Consider the following 18,680-nt stretch of genomic DNA (forward strand, 5'->3'; position numbering starts at 1 on the left):
TTCCAGGGCAGAATAGGTCCCCAGTACCCCATGCTTCTCATACTAACAGTGTGGATCATTGTTATCCATCATTGGTTTGTCTTGAATATGTATGTGTTTCTGCCGTCATATTGATGACTGCGTTAAATCAGAGCACTAACTCATCAATGCACCTTTGTTTGTCAGTTTTACCTGAGTCCCGCGGAGGCGGACCAGCTGGAGAGAGAGACGAGCGAGGACAGACAGAGAGAAATGCTCAAACAGTTTGCTAGGAACCTGCCCATACTGAACAGGACCATGTCTGGATGTAGGTGCTTGACAACGTACATGTTTTTTTCTCGTTTTGTGATTAAGACTTCCTTCTATGTGCAAAACTAAAGTAGTTCGTAATATGTTAACTTATCCTGCATTACTCCTTTATGCATTTACTGCCTTCTTTTGACAGAAAAATGAAGCTGTGGGAGGTCCTGCTGAAGAAAAGTTGAATAAATTAGTTATGAGTGGTTTCTTAAGCGTTTATTCTGTGTAATGGTTATCCTTTAACCCCATAAATTGGATTATTATCCCTTACCTTATATTTAGGTACATTTGGTCTTTGCAACTTTTGCTTCGTTGCCTGTAGTGTCTGTTGCTGTGGTAAAAAGTCACTTAAGGACCCTCACCCATGGTGTCTTGATTGCACTGGTATCTGTTCCACAGAACTGAAGTGTCACTTTTGTTCTCCCCTTTACCTGCCAAGCTTTGCAAAGTATCTACAGGTATCCAGGAAGCGCCTGGCACAGCAAACCCTACGACACAAGAAGAGGATGTCGGATTCTCAGGAATCCTTTCTTTCTGCAGGAGACTCTGGAGACCCTTGTTGTTAGGTCCCAGCCATCTACTTGGGCTGGGCACTGCCTACGCCACATCCTCAGGGCTGTACTACCCAAATCCTCCATCGACACCAGAGATTCCATTGTTGCCTCCACCTACCCAGGCATGAGCGTTGTGCTGCTTTCTACGCCCTCCCAGGCTCTTCTGACAGCACCACCTTTGATGTCAGTGTCAGCGCCTCCCCCTGTGGCCCTGGGTGCCCCATGTTTCATCAGACCTAGGCGCCTCTTCTCTTTTCTGCTAAAATGCCTTCGTACCAGCCAGCACCTTACGCATCTCTGATGCCTCCTGCGACTTCAGTGCCTTACGGTATTCATTGATGGCCCTTCTTCGTCTAGGGCTCTGTCATCTCAATTCTCATGGCTTAGCATCACCCGGAGCCTCCTCCAGGTGTACTTCTAAGTCAACTCGGTCCAAGCTCCATTCCAGGAGTCGCTCACCTGTCCGTCGTTCATAGAGTTACCACTTCGATTCTTCAGAGGGATCATTTGTGTCTCATGAGTTGTTACCTGAGAGAGACGCCCATCTCAGCTTATTTTAGATGCCCTATTGAATGGCCGACCAACTTGCTGCAGTAGTCCTTAGCCAGTTGCGGGAGTTGATAAAAATGACATAATATGTCACGGCCCATCCCCATTCCTCCACATCCTATGCACAAGGACAAGGTCACTGCGCTGGATGAGGACTTTCTGCAGCCCTCAAGGTTCCCAGGTTCAAGAGGGAGGAATTCCCCAACCTTTGAGGTGGTTGACAGGGCTTATGTCTTGGACAAGGACTTTCATCGGATGACAGGATCTGTGCCCAGCGCGTGCTTTGAGAGTTTTCATCCATCTCTCCAAGATTCTACATGGTCCTTGGAAACAGCTTTTCATTCCCGTCTCCAAGACATCCACGACCGAAGTCAGTCACAATACCCATATCCCTATGAGTCATCATTCTTCAGGCATATGAAGCCGCTAACCTTGGTCCTCCTAGAGCCAACAATCCTCATGAGATCAGGCCTCTGTGATGGCTCGAGCAGTAAGGTGTAGTATTCGTGACGTCATCACTTTCGGGGTCACGCAGAGCTTTGCAATGGGGTCTGCCTCACAACTGGTTGGAACATTGGAACAACTTTTCTTCAGCTGGACCTCACACAGCTTTGTTTTTCTGCCAAAAGAAAGCAGTAAATGCATTAATGGCTAATGCAGGTTATGTATACAAATGTAAAAAATATTTAGATTTTACTAATTTAGAATGTTTAGGATGAATTATGTTATGATGAATAAAGGTTACCACACCATATTTATTAGAATCGAAATACACTATTGAGAACAAATTCAAGGACAAAAGTGAGGCTCTATTCCAAATGACAATTATGATACCTTCCCTGTAATCTGCACTCGGGGTAGCCTATTGGTTAAAGCGTTCACTCGTCACGCTGAAGACCCCGGTTTGAATTCCGACAAGGGTACAATGTGTGAAACCTATATCTGGTGTTCTCTGCCGTGATATTGCTGGAATGTTGCTTAAAGCGGCGTAAAACCATACTCACTCACAAACTCTGCACTCACTCAAGACGTGTTCATGTCTGGTAGGTGCTTTGTTAGTTTGACAAGACGATTGATTTCCTTTCTTTTAATGCCAAAAGTTAATGTCAGGTTAATGATGAAAAACACTTACATAATAACCTTGTTATTCAAGTAAGAGCTCACCCAAGGGTGTGTCATATTGTCAAGCATGTTAATTCTATTTTGTTATTTGTCCTTTTCCTTTGTCATGTTGTGTTATCCATCATCACAACATCAGTTAAAGTGAACTTTTTCACTTTCTATCAATATTAATTAATCAATTTAATTTTAATTTTAGATCAAGAAATTTAGAAACTGGTTTGTTATACATCTTGCTGTGACAAAAATAAGCATGTCAGATAGTTCAAAAAAGCAATTGCATAAATTTCAGGGGTGGTGGGATATCCTTGTGATTAGAGTATTTGGTCGTCTCGCCAAAGACCCGGGTTCAATTCTCCACATTGGTATAATGTGTGAAGCCCATTTCTGGTGTCCCTGGCTGGATTATTGCTAAAAGCGGCTTAAGACCATACTTACTCGATAACGTTTAGCTGTCAAACAGCATTGCAAAGGGTCATTATTAGTAGTTCCAATATCTACATTTTTAGCTGGTGACTCTTATATTTTTATATTTTGCAATTGTGTAGTGGTATGAAAGTTCTCAGGTATCTGGTTCTTGAGTAATTCCCTTTATTGATTATCAGATGGGTCGATGAACATTAACTTTTTGAAAAAAAAAGACAATAAAGTTTTTTCAAAATGTACCATACAATGCACATTTTAAAGATTTTTGTGGTACAAATATTTGCTATTGTGATATTGATTAGTAAATTCCAATCAGTTAATGTTTACTGAGGAAAATGTGGACTGTTTTTGAAAAATTGTACTTTGGACACATTTCATTGTATGATTTACTCCCAAACCAGCATCATAATCCCACTGTTATTTGTTATTTTGGAAATTGTCTTACTCGAAAGTAGATGTAATCAGTTCTATATTGTTGTGGACATGTTGTTCTTATAGAGGCGGTACAACATGTCCAAGGGGCGGTCGGGTAGCCTAGTGGTTAAAGCGTTTGCTCGTCACACCGAAGATCCGGGTTCAATTCCCGACATGGGTACATTGTGTGAAGCCCATTTCTGGTGTCCCCTGCCATGATATTGCTGGAATATTGCTAAAAGCGGCGTAAAACCATTCTCACTCACTCACAACATGTCCAGCAGCTGAAAACTTTCTGCCCTCACAGCCTCATTCAGTGTTAAACTGTGCACAAACTCTGGTTTCCAGGTCCAAGATACTGTGAAAAATGTCGGTGTATAAAGCCAGACAGGTGTCACCATTGTTCCGTGTGCTCAAGGTAAGTACAGAAAACAAATAGAATTAAATGAGCATGTGAGTAAGAAATATTTTATTTCCATAGTCAGTTTTGTTGTAATACAAGGGCTCTCGGGCTCTGATGGGGACTCAACCGGGGGTTGGTTTAGATGACAACATCGAGGACACATGTACCGTACCAGGGGAGATAACTCACACATTCACACCTTCAACACCTGTTGCAGACACGGAGAGAAGCTGTTAGTGTGTGGACAGCTGCTACTAATGGTTTTAAAGTGTTAAGTTCCTAGTCATGCCTAAGCTTGGGTTCACTTGTTGAATTAATATTTTTCCCCTCAAAATGGAAAGTCTCGAACTTTGGCTATATTTCTTCCCTCAATATGGTAACAGTTTAAGTCTTTGACAGCTAGTCTGAAGCCAGAATCTATTAAAGTTCTGTAGGGTGTTGTGAGCTCAGCTAGTAATGGTCTAATAATAACATCAAAATTTACAGAAAATGGTGCTTGTAGTTAATTTCGGGCTAGTAGACTCAAAAAGTTTTTGGCACAGTGTCTGTTAATGAAGAATACCACATGAAATATATGTTTATTTCTCTTTTTTCAGATGTGTTCTCAAAATGGACCACCACTGCCCATGGTAAGCAGTGTATAGCCAACTCCCATCACATACACTGTGGGATGAGATAGTATAGATGATGGGGGTACTGGACCTGGTCCTGGTGGGATGAGGCAGTACCCCCATCATCTATACTACTTAGGGGTTAGGTGTTCACCCATTATGCTGAACACCTGGGTTTAATACCCAGATTCCCCACATTGGAACAGGGGTCTTGCCTGCTCTGTGCAGATACTTTTCTCACATTAAATATGGCTGTGATCATTTGACTCTGCAGTAGCCACTGGCTTTATTTTATTACAGATAAGTAATGTATATTAAGTAATATGTGGTATATACACAGATACGCAGGTGAGCTTTTATAGATTCAAGGTCAGTCGTTCAGATTTTCTGCTTTTAAAATATCCTACATATATCATGTATATGACATAAAAAAAACATAAGATTAGGAACAAATTGAACAGAGAAGTTCCTTGGAAAAAAATATTCCCAGTGAAAATTGTATGCTTCCAAGATTCAAAGACGAAATCAGCATGTTGTTGCCATGGTTACAGGGTGAATAACTGTGTGGGGTTCTCCAACTACAAGTTCTTCGTGCAGTTCCTGGGATATGCCCTCCTGTACTGTCTATATGTGGCCATCACTTCACTCAAGTACTTCATAGACTTCTGGAAGGTAGGTGGCTGTTGTTGTTAGCAAAGTGTAGTGTCAGAGGGTCCTGAGTGTTCCCCATACTTGTAGCAGGAGCCATCTTAAATATATTAGGCGATCCGTCTGGGTTTTTCAACTGGCTAAGACACCACAATTCGCTGTTCAGAGAAACCTATGATAGTGGGTTCAAAACCAGTAGGCCCAGATTAAGAGGAACTGAGGTGAAATGGGGTTTAACGTCGCGTCCAAGATTATTGCACTTATATAGCGACGTGCATGTATTGTGTGTGTTTGTGTGGCTGCTTGTACTTGTCCGGACTGATGCCGAATTATTGTGCTAGCTCACTGAGATACCATGCTGCAGTTTAACATGAATATCCCACCCAAACACAGTATACTGACTCCTAGCCGACCAGTCCTTGTTTTAGCCCCTTGATGCAGAGCGCCAGACAGGGTAACAAGTCTTTTGGTATGACACTGCAGGGGATCGAACCCCGTACCTTCCGCTCTCCGGGCGGATGCTCTACCACTAGACCACGGAGGCGGTCGGTGGTAAGAGGAGTCTCCATGTACCTTGGTGTTTGCATGTCATTGTACCCAATGGTGTGGATCACTGCTCTGGATTGTATGGTTCAGGCTTGAGTATTTACATGGGGACGTCATACAGCTGAATTATTGCTGACTGGGGCATTACAACATACAAACGAGTAGTGAGGATTACAATGATTGCTGTATATATATGACCTCCAGGGAAGGCTCATGCTGGGTCGCGATTGTGACTTGTGTGATTGAGTTGTCCTCACAGCATCCTCGCTACATCTGTTCCACCACATGTGTTGCCCAGGCCAGATCTCCCCGTGGGCTTTAATGACCAGGAAGTTATGTCTGTTAATCATGTGTGATACTGCTCATTGTAATGTATCACCTGGTGGATAGTACGTCGTCTTTCTGATAATTTAATGCAGCGATATGGCTGAAATAGTTTAGTTTTACATATTTACATTGTTTGAAATATTAAGATTCCCTTAAATTTAAGAAAACTTCTTAAGAATGTCCCAATTGGGATCAAAATTTAAACAAAATTCCAATTTGTCCTCAGAGGGCACTTACTTTGGAATCCTAGATAACGCCCTGCTGTTTTCCTGTTTGTGTCACTGTGCCTCCAAAGCATCTACAGCACAAACCACCATCAATGGCTTGGCTTAGTTTGGACTGATAAATAATAGGCCTCTGTGAGGAATAGCTGTGATATTAATATGGAGGAAATGTCATGAATATGTCACATGTCATTTTCAAACTTCAACAAATGGATATATTTCATGCTTATATATAATGTAATCGTCAATAATATTTATGTTATGTTTACATTAATAAGGGCTAGCAATCTATTTGGACAATTTTTTAACCTTGGGGATCATCATTGGAAAAATTCAATTGATATCTTTGGGATGGGTTGGATTTAGAAACGTCATCTTTTTGACAAGTTATGAATGGAATTCCTCTGAAATGTTAAGTGCAAGTTCCTCAACATCCAGATCATCAAAAGTTGTCAACCAGATTCTGTTAAAATAGTATTGCCAGTGTATTATGTTTGCACTTTCAGTCCACAACATTTAGGCTTTCTTCATCTTACCATGGACTGCCTCCATGGTCTAGTGGTAGAGCGTTCTCCCGGAGAGCTGAAGGTCCGGGGTTTGATCCCCGGCCGCATCATACCAAAAGATGTTAAAAGATGGTACTTGTTGTTACCCTGTCTGGGGCTCTGCATTAAGGGGCTAAAACAAGGACTGGTTAGAGTCAGTATACTGTGTCTGAGTGGGGTATACATGTTAAACTGAGGCATGTTATCTCATTGAGCTAGCGCTATAAATCGGCATCAGTCCGGACTAGTACAAGCAACCACACAAACACACAAGTACATGCACGTTGCTATAAAGGTGTAATAATCTTGGACGCAACATTAAACCCCATTTCACCTCACCTCATCTTACCATGCCTCATGATTAATTGTATGTCAAGTCTTATGTAAGATAAGTGATGAACCTTACCACATTTTGTCTGTTTAAAGCATCCCTTGCTACTTTTCTTTCAGGGAGGAGCTGGCAATGGCATGGGAAAATTTCATCTTTTATTCTTGTTTTTTGTGTCAATAATGTTTGGTATCAGCTTGATATCCTTGTTTGGGTATCATCTGTACCTTACATGTAAAAACAGGTCCACCTTAGGTGAGTACAAAGACGTAGTCGTGAGGGTTGGAACAGTATGCTGTAGTCACTGCATCATGTGTTTGCTCATGAGCTGTCCATAATACACAAAGTCAAAAGTGCTCAAATTCTCACATATTTTTCCCCCCAAAACTATGTTTAGTGAAAATGTGAAGACAATGTCCTGTCCATATTATTAGAAACAAACAGAATACAGAATTAATTGTAAACATGGTAAAGCCTAAATTATTGTTTGAATTAATTTTGCGGTGCATCAGTGCATTGTTTCAGCCTAAGCAGCTGATATGGGCGTGATTGTTGAAAAATATTTAAAAAATATATATTAATAAGGGACAAAAGCCAACTATGTCTTCTTGCCACAAGAGGCGACTATTTGGATTGGGTGGTCAGGCTCGCTGACTTGGTTGATGCATGTCATCGATCCGAATTGTGTGGATCAATGCTCATGATATTAATCACTAGATTGTCTGGTCAAAACCCGATTATTTACAGACTGCTGTCATATAGCTGGAATATTGCTGAGTGCTGCGTAAAACAACAAACCAACCAACCAACCAACCAACCACTACTCTCAAACTCTGAAAACAGATTTTGCTTGTGGTGGTTTTAATTATAAAGCAGTCCCCTTATGTCAAATTTCTAAGCGCCCATGTCTTTTACCGCGGAAAGTACGGTACAAGTATGTCATAGAAACCCATCACAATTTAAGATCATCTGAATTTATGTTTATAGAGTTTTAAAGGAGATAAATCTCATTCCAACATTTCGTGTTTTGTTAATTTTTTCTGCAATTTATTGTGAGACAAGAACATAGTTTGGGTTGGCCTGTATGCATGGTGTAAAGTTGTCACAATTGGTCGTTTTATGAGGTTCATCGATGGAGTGCTTGTCTTGCATCTCACTGTTGTGAAATAACTACTGATACATGTACACCATGCAGGGGTCAATCTTTTTTGAAGGTGTAGAAAACAATACCATTTTACAAAAAAAGGTATGTCAGTGAAAATTTAGTCAGGGTTGTGCTAAACTCATGAGATATTCCATTTTAGATTGTTCCCAGTCGTCCATGCTTGTGGCATATATACAGAATATATGTTTAACCGATTTGATTGGTTGCAGAGGCCTTCCGAGCGCCAATTTTTCAGAGCGGGCCTGACAAAGAAGGGTTTAGTCTTGGAAGAGGAGGGAACTTCCAGGAAGTGTTTGGGGACCAGGTAAAGGTCTGGTTCCTGCCTATATATTCCAGGTAAGCCAGGGGTATCAATCACATCAGTTTACCACTCTACACTCTCTTTGTTCTATACAAGGCACTGCACTTTTCTTGGCATTGGATGAACTAAGTTCTGTCATATTTATATTGAAATTAAATGTACAGTACTGTAATTTGAATTGATTTCACTTCATGAATGATGGACATTTGTGGTGAAAATGATTCTATGTCTTGTTTTAATGATGAGGAAAATAATGGAGACATTTTACTTGAAAAGGAATGTCATGTTTTGAACTGAAACACTGACCTGAAGCTGAAGGTGTTTTGATAATTCATGCACAGTAAATTACAAACTTCTGTCCAGACCACTGTTGCTCTTCATTTCCGACTGCATTAATGGGGCAAAGTACAACTTCTTTCTTTTCTAAACTGGTGACTTATGGTGGTCATAAGACTATTTTCAGTGATTTTCACTTTTCACCAAATTTGCATTTTGTGCAATCTCATTAAAACCAGATCTTAGTTCTCGCTACCGCTAAACAAAGATTTGAGGACATCCCATTACGGGTCATGTCAGACCGACCTTGCGCGAACTTTGACCCACCAATGGAATGACCAATCAGAAGACAGCTTTCTCGTGCTTTACGGCACAAATTTCAAAATGGCGACTACGCTTCGAAACATATTTTGACAAATTCTCGATTACAAGTTTGAAAACTGATCAAAAGAACAATCTGGCATGGCTAATGGATGGTCTCGATTGTATGGATTCAGTCGTTAAACCCGTAACTATCGTTCAGAGTACCCCGTGTTAAAAATTTCGAGGTTGAACGATTAGAAATCACATTCCGACTGTCACTTTAAAAATCTGGTAAGCGACGCTCTGATTGGTCGGATGAAAGGTTGTTCTGACGTTACCCCTAATGGGATGTCTTCAGATCTTTGTTTAGCGGTAGCAAGTACTAAGGTCTGATTTTAATGAGACTGCATTTTGTGGTTCTTCTAGTTTGAAACATTGCCTATCACACCTTGTCATTTGGTTTCCAAAGGCTGTTGTTCTGTTTGGCTGAGGTTACATAGTGGATGTCTATCAGCAGGACCAGTTTCAGCTTCATTCACAGAGTTTCAGTTCTCCTGTGATATTCTCTCAACCGTAATGAACTGTTTGGGCCTTAGGAAAAGCAGCCTTGTGTGCTCCATCAGATGAAAGCATTACCTGTAGGTTTGGTATTCGGCTGAAAAAGAAGAAGAAAATGTTTCTTGGGCATTGTCATGTCACCTTAAATTCCATGTGTCAGTCATCTTTATTGCCAATCCAAAAATATTTTTCAATTTTATCCTTGTCGTATGAAGCAGACACTGGTATCCATGCTTGAAGACTGACATTGTATGACCAGTTGTTTGATGGTATTAGTGGAAAAAAATATAATGTGTTTCTCCCTCATCACTTTTTCTTTGAAATTAAAATTAAAGAAAAGTCCTACCTCCTTCACCAGTGTTCACAATGATTTTCCCCAGAAACATGTTTTAATACAGTCTAAGATTTGTTATTTTTTAATGTATATTTTTAAACATGATAGAGGAAGACAATGATTAGTACTCAGGAATCAAACAACAGTTTGTTTTACTAGGTTACATTATTATCCATGTAACCATGGTAACTGCTCTTAAGAATTTAGTCATCTTTAGAATGTAAGATTTTGATTTTGAGTATTGACAGAAAGCAATGTTTAGCAAGGATATCATGACAATCATTTCTGATTAACATTCTTTAACTTACTTTGCTATTGCTACATGTTTACATATTCATATATTGATATCGAGGCATTAATTCTAGTCCTATGGTAACTTTCTTCAGAAATTATGTCATTTTATCGAGTCCTTGGTTTGCCTTTTTCTCTCTATTTTTCTGGTGTGACATGTTGAGACCGGGCCCTATTCCATGAACTGTTCTTGGTAGAACTGTGTTAACAGGGAATTATCACTACTAGTTTCTCAGCTGTGATGGATAGACTCAGATGGTACTTTACAATAACCAATTTAGTTATCGCCGCAGGCTTTAAACAAAGTCAATCATGTCAAAGGTGCTTCAATATTGGGTTCGAGCTTTGACGGGATATTTGATCGAGTTCTTGTTGGGGCGTTTGTTAGGGTGTAGTGGTAAGCATGGTAATACACTGTTTTCAGAGTTCATTTCAAACAAGTTTGGTTTTATTTCTTTTCATCTTGTAAGTTCATATTTTCGTAGCATTTAATTTGTCCATATGAGACAAAAGGGACATAACTCGTAATAGCTACTGGTGGCACTACGATGGAATTCAGCCTAATTAGGCAAAGGTGGAAACGGGACTTTTAAAGTGAGTTAACTCTCTTGCCTCGGGAAGATGAACTAAGCCATAATACTCTCCTGTTCAGTCGTGATATGAGTGAAATACAAGCCATGTCTACAATGCACTAATTTTATTCATGTTAGTTATATTCTTTAGTTGGGAGAAGTTAATAGGGAGGTGCTAATTACATTATGTTTGGTTAGATCAGCGTCTGGCCATCATAAGTGATTGCTGTGCAGCTGTTGGTGCCTCGTGGTACAGCACAACATTGATTGATAAAGGTACAATCCAGGTCATCTCATGGAATAGGGCTCCCGGCCACATCCTCAAGAGAATTCTTTGCTCTTTGACTTTTGTAACTATTTTGATATGTTGTGAGAATTGTAGCTGAAGTATTGCCTTGTGCAATATTACCAAGAGGACCGACTTTGCACTCAACTGTCACAAGTCTATGTTATACAGGTCTTTGAAAGGCATTTAGAAGTGATACACATAAGGAAGAGAATTTGTGGATGTCAGCCCCTTTATTATGAGGAAATAATGTTTCGGAGTACATGCTTACTCCTTCATCAGGTGAAGTAAGCATATACTCTGAAACGTTGTGTTCCTCATAATGAAGAAGTTGAATCCATAAATTCTCTTCCTTATATTAAACAGGTATGAGAGTTATGACAATAGTTTTGCAACATGACCATCGTAAGTTTCTGTTAAACATGTACTGGAGCTAGGACAATTGTAGCACTAAGATCACCTTGTGGAACATAAGCCAGAGGACTAGCTGAAATTCTCTCCCAATAATAACCCTTTGATTGTGATGTTTTGTAGCCTTGGTGATGGGGTGTCCTTCCCCTCGCAGTCGTCGGCGACCATGTCGTATCAGACCATGGGCAACACCCCCAGGTTAGCTGCCGCAGCCAGTGTCCGGCTTCTTGTCTTTCTGTCTCTCTGTATGCAACCCACTCACTTGCTCACCCACCTAATAGTTCAGTAAGGCCTTACATTTCTTTTGTTTGGTTTAAGGATCCACTTTCCTTAAACTAAAACTGGGAATAAAGCAAATAAGTATATTTTTTATACCTCTGATAGTATAAATTGTCTTCTTAATAAAACAGTTTAAAGATACTTGGCAAGATATGAAATGCTGAAATAAATGCATTTGTTATTCTTGAACACAGACTACACAGAAATGTAAAACTCTGGTGACAAATTAAATTATTCAAGTGACCAGAACCAGATATTTTTTTATATTTGTACCTACTGACCCAATCCTACTGGATTGTCTGGTCCAGACTTGATTAGTTACAGGGTGCTGGAATATTGCTGAGTGTGGCGTTACACAACAAACACACACATGCTGTTCGATAATACTCTAGCACAAGTAATACTGAACAGCTCATAAGATCATTCATGGTTTCAAAGGATGCAGGAAACTTAACAATGTTTTCATATTATTACTCCTAAATCCTCGTTATGTTTTTTAAGTCATATTTGACACAGCATGTTTTGATGTCAGTACTATTTCCTACAGAAGCAGCCAAGAGACTGTAACCAGGGTAACAGAAATGGTTTAATGTTAATATCATTTTATCAACAGAATGTTTGATGTTGACTTTAACTTGTTTTTTTATTTTACTTCTGAATTCATAAACATGATAAGGGCAAGGATGAAATAGAAACTTTACTTAACGTTATTTCTTCTTTTAAATATCTTGTTGACTAAAAGTCGATTAAAAATCTCCAAACAATATACAGTGAGCTTTGATGCTGCTAAGTTTTCACAGGCTAGGCCAGCCCTTGATTATTCATTGTGTTGATATTATCCAAGTGGTTCTGGCATCTCGTTTACAACAGATGATATCGTTGTGATTGGGTAGTCAGACTTGTTGATTACATGTTATTATACCCTGATGGCGTGGATCGTTGCTCATAATACCATTCACTGGATGGTCTGGTCCACTCTTGATTATCAATCGGCCGCTGTCATATAGCTGGAATATTGCTGAGTGCTGCAGTAAATGAAACACAAGCATACAAACACTGTGGTGGAATTGACAAGGAGATACATTGTCATAGAGTGAGGCAGTGGATGTACATTTATTCTTGTTTGACCCGTGAAGATCCGGGTAGAATAGGTTTTCAGCAACCCATGCTTGCCATAAAAGGCGAATATACTTGTCTTAAGTAGGCGAAAAATGGGATCAGGTAGTCAGACTCACTGATTTGGTTGATACATGTCATCGTATCCCAATTGCTTGGATTGGTGCTCATGATGTCAATCACTGGATTGTCTGGTCCAGACTCAATTATTTACAGAATGCCGTCATATAGCTGTAATATTTGTGAGTGTGGCGTTAAACAACAAATAAACAAACCAACATCAGACACATTCAGTAGTCTATGGTATTCAGATTCTGCCTGAAGTAGGTCTGTTAACTGGTTCAGTAAATGTAGGGTTAATGTGTAAGACCATGAATGAAGACAATTTCAAGAGCCTTTTCAGATTATTTCTAATAGAGAGAATGGAATTATTTCTAATCTGGGGGTATTAAGATCATTACTCTTTGGCATGGTTTGAGAGCCTACATGTATTTCGAGAGCCTGTTCAGACCTGTATCTTTATGAGAGCCTATTTATGTCTACTTTGAGAGCCTATCAGATTTAATCTATTTTAAGAGCCTGTTATGGTTGTATTCCAAGTGTTAAGTGGAATGATTTTTTCTGTTTGAGCCTGGGAGCCTTTTGGGCTGTTCCCTTGTTTAAAAAGTTAATTAAATATTCGTTCAATTTATTATTAACTTTCTTATTGTTTACCTGGGTTGGGATTTTTTTAGATGATTTTAAGACATGATTTTTATCACAATCGTGGAATGAAAATGCATGATTTACAATACACATATGCCGTTACTAATCATGAGTGTAGAGTAGATTTCTATAATTGTGAATGGTACCTGGGTAAATTGTGGCAAACTAACAACAAATAACTCATCACTGGTGACTGGTTGCTTGCGCATAGTGGATGTTTTTTTTTTTTTAGATAGATAAATACTGATTCCAGTTTTCTTGTATGAGAAACTTTGGTTTAAGTGTCATTTGCAAACTTGTTAAGAGTTATACTATTTCATTTAACATAATGATATTATATGCTACAGAATTTAATTCAGCAAAGATAATGTATGGATATCTGCTATACTAAGTATCAGTTTGTGCATGTTTCACAGATATTAATATATATGTGCAACTGTTAGCATGATGAATGCCATGAGTTTGGTAGTAAGCATGTGTGTGATTGGCTGATAGTTGACCAATAGTCACGGGTTTCAGATACCATTCCTACCATGCCCACAGACATGATGGTAGACATGTAAGTAGACATGTAATCGCTGCAGTGTCGGCATAAAGCTAGCTCACAGGGAAGTTGTATAATGCTAACTCACAGGGTAGATGTATAATGCTAGCTCACAGGGTAGATGTATAATTCTAACTCACAGGGTAGATGTATAATGCTAGCTCACAGGGTAGATGTATAATGCCAACTCACAGGGAAGTTGTATAATGCTAACTCACAGGGTAGATGTATAATGCTAGCTCACAGGGTAGATGTATAATTCTAACTCACAGGGTAGATGTATAATGCTAGCTCACAGGGTAGATGTATAATGCTAGCTCACAGGGTAGATGTATAATTCTAACTCACAGGGTAGATGTATAATGCTAGCTCACAGGGTAGATGTATAATGCCAACTCACAGGGAAGTTGTATAATGCTAACTCACAGGGTAGATGTATAATGCTAGCTCACAGGGTAGATGTATAATTCTAACTCACAGGGTAGATGTATAATGCTAGCTCACAGGGTAGATGTATAATGCCAACTCAGAGGGTAGATGTATAATGCTAACTCACAGGGTAGATGTATAATGCTAACTCACAGGGTAGATGTATAATGCTAGCTCACAGGGAAGTTGTATAATGCTAACTCACAGGGAAGTTGTATAATGCTAACTCACAGGGTAGATGTATAATGCTAGCTCACAGGGTAGATGTATAATTCTAACTCACAGGGTAGATGTATAATGCTAGCTCACAGGGTAGATGTATAATGCCAACTCACAGGGAAGTTGTATAATGCTAACTCACAGGGTAGATGTATAATGCTAGCTCACAGGGTAGATGTATAATTCTAACTCACAGGGTAGATGTATAATGCTAGCTCACAGGGTAGATGTATAATGCCAACTCAGAGGGTAGATGTATAATGCTAACTCACAGGGTAGATGTATAATGCTAACTCACAGGGTAGATGTATAATGCTAGCTCACAGGGAAGTTGTATAATGCTAACTCACAGGGTAGATGTATAATGCCAACTCACAGGGTAGATGTATAATGCTAACTCACAGGGTAGATGTATAAAGCTAGCTCACTGGGTAGATGTATAATGCTAGCTCACAGGGAAGTTGTATAATGCTAACTCACTGGGTAGATGTATAATGCTAGCTCACAGGGAAGTTGTATAAAGCTAACTCACAGGGTAGATGTATTATGCTAGCTCGCAGGGTAGATGTATAATGCTAGCTCACAATGTAGATGTATAAAGCTAGCTCACAGGGTAGATGTATAATGCTAGCTCACAGGTTAGATGTAAAATGCTAGCTCACTGGGTAGATGTATAATGCTAGCTCACTGGATAGATGTATAATGTTAGCTCACAGGGTAGATGTATAATGCTAACTCACTGGGTAGATGTATAATGCTAGCTCACTGGATAGATGTATAAAGCTAGCTCACAGGGTAGATGTATAATGCGAACTCACTGGGTAGATGTATAATGCTAGCTCAGATGTTAGATGTATAATGCTAGCTCACAGGGTAGATGTATAATGCCAGCTCACAGGGTAGATGTATAATGCTAGCTCACAGGGTAGATGTATAATGCTAGCCCACAAGGTAGATGTATAATTCTAGCTCATGGGGTAGATGTATAATTCTAGCTCACAGGGTAGATGTATAATGCTAGCTCACGGGGTAGATGTATAATGCTAGCTCACGGTGTAGATGTATAATTCTAGCTCACGGGGTAGATGTATAATGCTAGCTCACAGGGTAGATGTATAATGCTAGCTCACAGGTTAGATGTATAATGCTAACTCACAGGGTAGATGTATAATGCTAGCTCACAGGTTAGATGTATAATGCTAACTCACAGGGTAGATGTATAATGCTAGCTCAGAGGGTAGATGTATAATGCTAGCTCACAGGGTAGATGTATAATGCTAGCTCACAGGTTAGATGTATAATGCTAGCTCACAGGGTAGATGTATAATGCTAGCCCACAAGGTAGATGTATAATTCTAGCTCACAGGGTAGATGTATAATGCTAGCTCACAGGTTAGATGTATAATGCTAACTCACAGGGTAGATGTATAATGCTAGCTCAGAGGGTAGATGTATAATGATAACTCACAGGGTAGATGTAGAAAGCTAGCTCACAAGGTAGATGTATAATTCTAGCTCACAGGGTAGATGTATAATGCTAGCTCACAGGGTCGATGTATAATGCTAACTCACAGTGTGGATGTATAATGCTAGCTCACATGTTAGATGTATAATGCTAACTCACTTGGTAGATGTATAATGCTAGCTCACAAGGTAGATGTCTAATGTTAGCTCACAGGGTAGATGTATAAAGCTAGCTCACAATGTAGATGTATAATGCTAGCTCACAGGGTAGATGTGAAATTCTAGCTCACAAGGTAGATGTATAATGCTAGCTCACAGGGAATATTGGTAATGCTAGCTCATAGGGAATATTGGTAATGCTAGCTCACAAGGTAGATGTATAATGCTAGCTCACAGGGAATATTGGTAATGCTAGCTCATAGGGAATATTGGTAATGCTAGCTCACAAGGTAGATGTATAATGCTAGCTCACAGGGTAGATGTATAATGCTAGCTCACAGGGAAGATATATAATGCTAGTTCATAGGGAAGGTTGATAAAGCTAGCTCACAGGGTAGGTGTATAATGCTAGCGGTAGGTGTATAATGCTAGCTCACAGGTTAGATGTCTAATGCTAGCTCAGAGGGAAGATTGATAATGCTAGCTCACAGGGTAGATGTATAATGCTAGCTCACAGGGAAGATTGATAAAGCTAGCTCACAGGGTAGGTGTATAATGCTACCTCACAGGGTCATTGCACACAGAAACTTCCCTCTTAATGCATTGAAACAGTGCAGCTTAAGACACTCACACACAAACACAGCCAGCTTTACCCTGTATGCATTTTGATGGATAAGACACAAGCATATGTTTAAAGAATGGGTTGGCTTGTTTTTGGCCCGATCACAACTCTGGGCCTTCTTCCATTAACGTTAAACTGTTGATTTTATGAAAATGGAATCAATCCATACGTTCTGTTTTTGTGTGCATTGATACCCACCACTCACAGCCTAACAATTTCTAATCCAGTTAAATACATGTACAAGGATAGTGATATTGAGAACGCGTCTTAATTGTACAAATTAAAGACATGCTCATTAGAGAACAGTAAAGGGATACAGATGAACAATTACACATTTTTTTGCGTCTGCACAAGTCCAGCATGACAACAAATATGGTTGTTTTGAAGTTTAAAAAAAAAATAAGCCAGCAACTGATCTTAATTTGTGGTTTATTTTGTTGACAGTTAAACGTTTGAAACAGATGTTTGATGATATTCAACGAACCGACTTTTAGAAAAATAGTCTCGGATACCACAATCGAATTGTAGAAATTCAGGAAATAATTTTTTGATGCTACTTTGCATACTTTTTTTCACCAGTAAAATTAAAATCCACAAGTTTGTCACAATTTTGATGAGAATGCTGAAAAAATATTTTTCCTGGAATTCTGAAGCTAATCTATCCAATAGATATGTGACATTTCTTCAGTTCATTATTTTCTTTATCAGATATGACCTCAATATTAATCCTTTAATTAATGTTTGGATTTATACAAAAATGTTGTCAATCTTAAGTTTTGAAAAGTTTCAACTATGAAAGGATTATTTGTCGGGGAATGGTGCTGATAGAACCGAAAACGTATGCTTTGTGAGATGTCCTGTTGAATGTGTTGCCATTACTCAGAGCAGCCAAGCGATGTGACTACTTCTTGATATTATAACCTTATGTTGTTTGACTTATTTGCTTCACCAGTGTCATGTCCCCCAGCGCTATATAACTGCTTTTCTTTCACTGTGTACTTGCTGGCCATACTCTCACTGTTGTCTTTGTGCTGTTAACCAAAGAACTACTTATCAGTGCTGAATAAAAAAGAAATAAATTGTAGGCTATGTATGAAGGACACCTCATTACTAAGTTAGTTTTTTGTTGGTTTTTTTTGTTTATTTTTCTCTTTATTGCCTATTGATGTTTGACAAGCTTTATATATTCTGCCATGTTTATTTCAGATGACACTTCATTTAGCAAACAATGCTTGTTTTTAGGGATACACAATCAGATAATGAAGAAACTGTTGCAGTATTTAATGGACTTGTGGTTTGGTTGATGGTTAATTAATGTTGTGTGTATGTTTCTCTGAGAAAAACTTGAATATGTCTTTTTCATAGCTTTTAGTTGTCATTGTGTTACTGAAACCATTATTGCTTTGGAATTGTTAGTGTTGTTGGTAAAAGATTATTTTTTAGAGACAAGAAATGCGTACCAAATAATACTTGGCTGTTTTGAACAATAGCTCTTCAAAATCTGATTATGTGTCTCATGTTTGATTTGTGACCAAATGCTCATAAGTTGATTTCACTGACCATTGGTGAGACATGATGCATTCATGTTTGATTTTCACCTAACAATTTTGTCAAATATATTTTGTAAGTGTTTTAAAACAATGTTTTCCTTATAATTTCATCAAACATTGAAC

At 39.0% G+C, this 18,680-nt stretch overlaps 1 protein-coding gene across 5 annotated transcripts in view; it reads left to right on the forward strand.

Moving 5' to 3' along the window:
- LOC139450639 (palmitoyltransferase ZDHHC2-like) overlaps positions 1–18,680 on the forward strand; it is a 34,850-nt gene that overhangs the window by 4,317 nt on the left and 11,853 nt on the right. For 2 of the 5 annotated variants that reach the window (XM_071232426.1, XM_071232424.1), the window contains exons 4-11: positions 166–286; positions 3,690–3,759; positions 4,341–4,373; positions 4,907–5,027; positions 7,096–7,228; positions 8,348–8,474; positions 11,594–11,668; positions 14,090–14,129. In XM_071232426.1, coding sequence (XP_071088527.1) covers positions 166–286; positions 3,690–3,759; positions 4,341–4,373; positions 4,907–5,027; positions 7,096–7,228; positions 8,348–8,474; positions 11,594–11,668; positions 14,090–14,129 — 720 coding nt within the window. The remainder of the gene's footprint in view (positions 1–165; positions 287–3,689; positions 3,760–4,340; positions 4,374–4,906; positions 5,028–7,095; positions 7,229–8,347; positions 8,475–11,593; positions 11,669–14,089; positions 14,130–18,680) is intronic. The other 3 variants (XM_071232427.1, XM_071232425.1, XM_071232428.1) reach the window with 2 other exon arrangements.

Source organism: Haliotis cracherodii, unplaced genomic scaffold (assembly GCF_022045235.1).
Source record: "Haliotis cracherodii isolate W230 unplaced genomic scaffold, xgHalCrac1.p SCAF_8, whole genome shotgun sequence".
In the NCBI taxonomy this organism is placed as follows: domain Eukaryota; kingdom Metazoa; phylum Mollusca; class Gastropoda; order Lepetellida; family Haliotidae; genus Haliotis; species Haliotis cracherodii.